The 7,560-nt window shown below is 55.9% G+C and overlaps 1 protein-coding gene across 2 annotated transcripts in view; it reads right to left on the reverse strand.

Moving 5' to 3' along the window:
• Window positions 1–4,412, reverse strand: part of SLC24A3 (solute carrier family 24 member 3) — a 112,925-nt gene extending 108,513 nt beyond the window's left edge. For both annotated transcript variants that reach the window (XM_038133170.1, XM_038133171.1), the window contains exon 1: window positions 4,275–4,412. In XM_038133170.1, the coding sequence (XP_037989098.1) occupies window positions 4,275–4,410 (136 nt within the window). In that variant the 5' untranslated portion in view covers window positions 4,411–4,412. The remainder of the gene's footprint in view (window positions 1–4,274) is intronic.
• Between the last annotated feature and the right edge of the window lie 3,148 nt (window positions 4,413–7,560).

Consider the following 7,560-nt stretch of genomic DNA (forward strand, 5'->3'; position numbering starts at 1 on the left):
ACCAAGCATGCCCACCTCCTCATGAGCTCTGTTCTGACCACAGCTACCACCCAAGGGCTCTCTGTTAATGCCCCTCACCAAGTCATCTCAGTGTGCTGATCTGGCAAGAAACCTCCTTTATTTATCCTGGGCTAGTTTTCTGCTGGGTTAGCCTGCTGGAAAGGCTCAGCTAAGGGCCACCACCATGCCAGAGCCCAAGCAGGAGGCACCAATGAGGGCAGGAGCAGCCAAAAGCCATGGACAGGGCAGGACTGAGCCCGCACAGCTCCATCAGCACTGGCAGGCATGCAGCAGAAGCCTACCTCACCTCGACAGGCACCAAAGGAACATCAGCTGCTGAGTCCTTCTGCAACCCACCCTCTGCCAGCCTGGTGTTCTCTCTGCTGTTGAGCAGCTGGGGCAGCCAGCAGCCCTCTGCCCTCACATCCTGCTGGAGCCAGAGCTCCTGAGCATCCCACGCTCCGAGCATCCCACATCACCATGACCCTGCAGTTCCAGGTGCTGTGCCAGAGTCCACCTCAGCCTTGGCGTGCCAGCCAGCCTGGCATGAGGCCTGGCACTCCCACAACACTTCAGTGAAGTGCACTGCACACAGACCCTGAGATAGGGGAGTTCTGAAGGCAGTTCTTCAGCCACAGCCAGGTGTGCAAGCCCTGCTCTGCCGGCACCTGAAGCTGATGCTGCCAGCCAAGCACGGCTCTGATCATGTCCCCTCGCCCTGCAAGCAGCACCACATGTCCCATCCCTGCTGCTCTCCGAGTTGCTCGACACAAGGGCTCAGTCTCAGTCAGCTGTGGGTGCAGGACCTTGAACAAGTACTAAATAAATGAACAAGTCATTTCCTGCAAGGCCAAACACGCTCCCTGCCAAAGAGGTCACATACCACGCTCTGGCCTGATGCCTCTCCCGAGTTTGTGAGGGTAAATTCCCATATCCAGGGGTCCAACGATTACAGCAATACATCTGGGCTAGGATTACTCAGGCTGAAGCTAGGATTACGCTCCGCTGAAGAAGTGAGGAAAACAACTGCTCTTGTGCTTTCATTGCGTGACCTCTAAAGTTCAGTTTGGGTTTCTTGGTTCGCACAAACCAAAACACTCCAATCAGGGAGTTTTCACTTTAACTCTCAGCTAGAGGACCGGGATCTGTCCCACCAAGGTTCTTCTGAGTTATTTTGGCAGTAAGGAGATCTGTAAGGAAAAGCCCTTTGAGGCAGGGCCTGTGACAAAGTGGTCAGGAGCAAACAGCCTACGTGGCTCATTCCAGCCTTGCGAGCTCCTCCAACCAGCACAGGGGTGGAAGGCGGACGTGCCCCGGATCTTTGCTCCCCATCTCTCATCACACCACCCAGAATTGCTCAGAGGCTTTCTAAGAGCGTGTTTTCACGACATGGATGCTTTCAACACACCACAGCCCACAAGGATCGGGCAAACACCAGTCCTGTGAAAACAACCTGAGCTGAGTTTTTAGGGTAAGTCTCAGAGCCAGTCAAAAAGCATCTGGCAGGGCCCTGCTCCACCATGCTGAACACTTCACTCCCATCAAGTTAAAACAAGACTTAAAAGAAACCCGAATCTTCCACACTTGAATCATGCAGGCACACTCCATGTGCTTGGATGTGCCCATCCCCATGAGTAAGGGCTGCAGAATCAGACCCAGCTTTTCCTCACCATCCTGCCAAAGACACAGACACAAAGAAGAAGAGAAAAACCCCACTGACTGATGCCCCTGCTATTTCTGCTGCCCGCGACAGCAAACTGGTAAAAGGCCTGACTCAGAAGCCTCCCTTGAAAAACCTGAATCATTACAATTTAGAAGACAGCCTCATCTAGTGAAGTCTCCGCTCCTCCCTTTCTTAAGAATAGAGAATTCGAGTCAGACTGATGGGGGGATAAAGAAGGGGGAGGAAAAAAGTAAACCCAACTTCACATTTTGTGTGACCCTTTCTGCACAGGCAGCCAGAGGCTGGCAGCTAGATCTGGGGTCTGCAGGGCTGTGCTTGGTCTCAGTTACACCTCTCGGTTACCAGTGTGACCTCCTCAACGCCAGAGCATAACCACAGACTTGCACTGCCAGCAGCAAGAAAGGGGCACCCCAGCTGCATGATCACTGCCCAGACACACAGTGTGAACTTGGATTTCTTCTTAGCACCGTATCTATTTCCAAAAGCTTGATCCGTGTGGAATAGAGAGATCATTGGAATGAGCCTCACAGAACATGATAATGTTTTAACACTTTGTTATTACACATCATTTAGCATCAGGAGATCTCAAACTCACTTCACAAAGAAACCTTATTTTCAAGACCCAGCCAAACAAGACATGGAGAGCTTTGATTAAGGCCCTCAGAAAAGCAGCGGGAGCCACCTGAGCAGAATCTCAGAGCTCGTGCCCTGTCCCCTAGAGTTGCTTGCTCCAGATGGTTTATCAACTAGACTGCTGTGGTTACCTGCCTCTTGTCTGTTTCCTGTGGAGACATGCCAGCCACACACCTCACAAGGAAGCTCTGGCACCCAACACCCTTTACACGCACGCACACACAGGCCTGCAGTGATCCCAAAAGCCTGGCTCCTCCAGATCCAGGCCATGGCTGAAACGGTGCCTGAGGGGAAGGGGACAGATGAAGAAAAACTGCAGCACAGAAAATGAGCATGCATCATGCAAAGAGGTGATTCAAGCCTAGGTTTCTGAGCTGGATCACACCTCGACACCAAGGCTCTCCAGGAGGACCAGTCACTGCAGCACCCTGGGGATGCCTGTGCCCAACCTCCCGCTGCCATCAGTCCCTCTGGCATCAAGGATGTTGAGAGTGGCATATGCCACGTGCACTCCAAACAGCACACAGCAAAAACCACCCCAGAGCCTCCTGCCAGGGCAGTGGAGAGAGAGAGATGCCAGTCCACACAAAAGCACCACAGTCTAGTCAAAAGTTTATACTGTGGATCCTAAGTGCTGATTTTATGTGGGGAAAACACTGAAACAACTACACAGAAATCCACCTTTCCACCTCCTGAGCACAACACAAATGCTGGAGAGCATCGGGCTGTATCCAAGGCTCCCCAAGAGCTCGCTCACTTTGGGCCGGTGAAGCGCCGTGGAGAATTTCCCCCTGTGACAAGATTCTTCTCCCTGCCACTCCTGGCTCTGTGTGGCCAATGCCTCACCTCTCGGATTAACTTTGAGCAAACTCTGATGACATGAGACAGGCTCCCAAACTGAAGCAAAGAAGCCAGAGCCCTGACACAGAGCACAAAAAGCACCTGTGGCACCAGCCTTTACAGCAGATGGAGCTCCTTCTGCACAGGCAGGGACCCCAAAACACAGCATGGGAAGGAGCACTGCACTTAAGAGAGAGGAGTGCACTCTTCATCTTCCCGCTGACAGGGAGGGGGAAGAGAGCACAGGTGTGGCCCCAGCACCACAGCCCTTCTCACCGGCAGCCTTTGAAGTTTAGGTAAAGGAAGGATGGATATTGGTGTCACACATCTGCATCTTCTGTGCTGGCAGAATCGAATACACCTCCGTACATACATAAACTCCTGTTTACTTACAAGATGCTCATGTTTTTCCTGGCCTTACTTCTTGGAAGCAATCACCACGTTTGTAAGAAAAAGCGTAAGTTTAAGAAGACATGTAAAAAAAAAAAAAAAAAAGAGAGACAATTCGATTAAATTGAGGGCATAAAAGTCCCGAATCTTAAAAACGCATCCCAACATCGTTACACTCCACAAGAAACACTGCGTTCAAGCCGTAGCTGGTGTTTGTGCTCTTCTCTGAACATCAGAGCATTCCTCACACCATGCTGGACACCGTGAAACCCTTCAGACACGTCTGTTTATTTAAAAAGCAAATTCGAGTCACGGAGGCGTTCGCTCTTCTTTCCTCAAAGACAAATAAGCCTTGCCTCAATGCCGCTTACATTCACGGCTCCGCAAACCAACAACGCGAACCGCTTCCGACCGCCCCCCGCGCAGCCGAAGCGCGGCGGGCAGGGCACCCCCGGACCCCCGGGGGCTCCACAGGAGGGCTCCGGGCACCCGCTGCCCGCCGGGACCCCCGGTGCGGGCGGGCCCCGCTCCGCCCCGCCGCACGCCGAGCTCCGCCAAGTTTCGCGCCGCTCCCGCGGCCGCCTCCGCCGCGCAACGCCCCGGCCCGGGAGGGCCCCGGCGCGGAGCCCGTCAGGGAGCCCCGGCCGCCCCGGCCCCCGCGGCGCCGCCCTCCGCAGCCGGGCTCGGCTGTGCCGGCCGCAGCCCCCCGCCGCGGCCCCGCACTCACCGCCGCGCCGGGCCGCGCAGCCGGCCAGCAGCAGGGCCAGGGCGCAGAGCGCGCCCAGCGCGCAGCGCTGCCCCCTCAGCAGCTGCCCCCGCCGCCGCCGCCGCCGCCGCTCCGCCGCCGTGCCCGGGGCGCCCATCGCGGCCGCTCCGCTGCGCTCCGACCGCTCCCCGCGCCGCGCCGAGCCCCGCCGGGCGCCGCAGCGCCGCCTCCGCCCGCCCACCGCGGGCGGGACGGGGCGGGGGCCGCACGGCGGCGGCGGGGCCGGCGGGGCCGGGCCCCTCCTCGGCCGGCGCACGGAGCGGGCACGGCGGCGGCACGGTGGCCGCTGGCAGCTGCCTGCAGGTGCCCGGGCGGGGAGGGCGCTGGCTGGGCATCGCCTTCGCTCGGCGTCGCTCCATCGCAGCCGTCGCACCTCCCGCCACCGCTCGGGCGCTCGGGACCCCTCGGCATCGCCGCCTGGGCTACGGCCTGTACCGCCCGTGCGGTGTGGGACACAGGAAAGCCCCAGCGCGCCACTGAACCCTCAGCAGTGATCCCGGGCACGGCGGGAGGCAGCCCTCGCTGCCATCCCTGCGCCTTTCAGACAGCCGGGAGGTTTCTTGTTGCGGGTGGCTGGGGATTTTTCTCCCTTTCTCACACTCTGCCCTGAACTTTTTGCCGGGTGAGCACCCACCTGCTCTTCATCCCGGTGCTGTGCGAGCCCTCTTGCTTCCCATCACTTTGCTGGGCACCCTGGCGCCCCGGCTCAAACACCTGTGGAGAGCTGTGCCAGCTGCTCGGGCGCCCGACAGCCCACGCACAGCCGCTCCAGCCCTCCTCTGCTGGGGCTGCTGTGCTCGAGAAACCTGGGCCAGCCAGAACCTTTCTTCCCCCCTTTCTTGTAATGTCGTAATTGCTGCTGGAACATTGACACAGACGCCTGGAGGCTGTGCTGAACCCGGAGCGCTGTGCACACACGAGGGAACAGCTGCCCCTGAAGGGCACACGCTTGTGGAGACACACCATTATCCAGGAGGGGCCCTGGAGTTTCATGAGGGATCGACCTTTTTGGCTGGAGAGCCACCTTCAGCTGAGATGAATGGGACAGCAGAACGAATATCTGTTCCTAAAGTCTGACTGTTCCCCAAGAGCTGCCATGGCACGCTCGACACAGACTGAAATGAAAGTAAACGTCACTGTCAGTAGTTTTGGTCAGTTACCAACCTTTCTCAATAAAGACAGTCTCAGTCTGGGGCAGCAACAAATTACATGCACCCACCCTCTCCTGAAAGGGTTTCTGCCAGTTCTGAACTTAACCAGGATGTTAGTTTCCAACTCTACTCTTACACATTTACTGCTTATGCTCCTACACACAACTTTAACAAGGCTGGTGTCTCTGTTGGCCCGGGGTAGGCAGAGCCAGCTCCCACCCAGACAGTAAACGGAGCTGAGAACTGACCTAGGATATAACCATGGAAGAAGGGTTTTGTTTTGGTTTGTGTTTTTTTTTTTTTTCCGGGTAGGATACACTCCCTTCCCCCTGGCAGGGCAGGTTTTATCCCACGGTAAACAACACTGAAACCTGCAGCGCTGTCAAATACTACAGCAAATCACTCCAGCTGAGGAAAGAGATCCTGTCTGTCACCAACTGATGCCATGGGAAAGCAATCAAACCACTGCGGAGTGAGAGGGGCTTGGGGGGAAAAGCCCCCATTGCTGACACCACAGAGCAGTGTGACAGTGCTCCCAAAGTACTCCCTTTAAATTTAAATGTCCCTTTGAAGTCTATAACCTCTTGAAAATGTGACCCTGAGAGTCACTACAAAATCATTACTCGTGCCTCCATCATATGCCTCCTCTGGTCCCTTTGCAGGGCTGCTTGTAAATACCAGGTGAGAGCTCACTGTCTTGAGAATGGAGACTGGGACTATCCAGGAAGATCAGGAACAAATTTCCCACTCAGAATTACGAGGTAAATTAGCGAATGCCTTACTAGTGTAGTGACTACTAGCTCCTGAGGCATGTGCATTCCTGGGGAGCAGAAGACAGGAGAATTCCCTCTTCTGGTGGATGGATGGAGCAGGCTTTGAGCGGCTCTGGAAGAAACAGAAGGAAGGGAACCATGGTGGACGTTTCTCTTCTGGAAGAAACTCTATAGTTACCTTCTACAGGAGTCTTCTGCACCAAAAAAAAAACCTGCTTAAGACCAGACATGAGTGACTAGCATGCTGATGAGCATTACAGGGTTTGCTTTGTGGCACCTCTGCCACTGTCTGCCACACGTGCTGCCACACAGAGCTGTCTCCGTGGAGGGCCACGGAGGCTCTGGAGAGAGGCCCTTGGAAGGCTCCCATGGAGCTGGCTCTCAGAGGGGCAGAAAGATGTGCTTTTGTTCTTTCCACAGTGCAAAACCACATAAAGCACTGGGAGAAAACTGTGTAAATCACAGGATACAGATGTGCAGAGATGACAGCCAGATGTGGCTTAGCAGAGCTGAGGAGCAGTCGTGACTGTTGCAAGGAGAGCAAGCAGCCCTCGCGTACTTGGCATCTTCCCCTGCAAGCCACGCCAAGTTCTGAGCTTCAGACCAAACAGAGATTTTTCTTCTGTTTGGACTTGCAGATTATGCTCACAAAGAGCTTTCAACCCTGGAGAAAAATATTTGGGATTCAAGCAGAGCACAATCGATGCACATTGGCCGAGCAGAATGCAGCTGCCAGTGAGGGTGATCCCCAGCTGGCAGGCAGCACCCCAAGCCAGTTTGAGGGGTTGAAGGGAGCTGCGCTTCAGAGTGCAAACATGGACAGGGGCACCATGAGGCTGGGGCTGGGCAGTGCTGCCCAGCAGAGAGCACCTGCCTGGCAGAATCAACAAGTCTCACAGCTGATGCTTTTCACATACAGAAAACTGCAGCGGAGGCTCGCCTGCAGCGCTCCAGCTGGGTGTCAGAGGACAGCAGGAGGGTTCCCTGCCTTGGGTTCCAGTCCTGGGCCCTACCTTTGCAGCACAGCTCCTGTACCCTCCCTGCCAGTGTCTGCCTACATGGAAAGCTGTGCCCTCACCTCAGGCGGGTGCTGCTGGATGTGTTCGTCGCTTGTTCCTCCTCTCTGAGCAGTTCAGTGCCAGGGCTGCGGCCGAGCACAGCTCCAGTTCCAGTTTAAAAGCAGCAGCGAGGGTGGCTTGGCATGCTTGCCTCTCCTGTGAGGTAAGAGGGGCTGGCTTAAACCAGCCTGTTTAAGCTGCAAACCTTAGAGACACACATGCATCCTCTGCAAGCCACAGAGAGGATGCAATTAAACACGCCGCT

The sequence above is a fragment of the Motacilla alba genome, chromosome 3 (assembly GCF_015832195.1).
Source record: "Motacilla alba alba isolate MOTALB_02 chromosome 3, Motacilla_alba_V1.0_pri, whole genome shotgun sequence".
In the NCBI taxonomy this organism is placed as follows: Eukaryota; Metazoa; Chordata; class Aves; order Passeriformes; family Motacillidae; genus Motacilla; species Motacilla alba.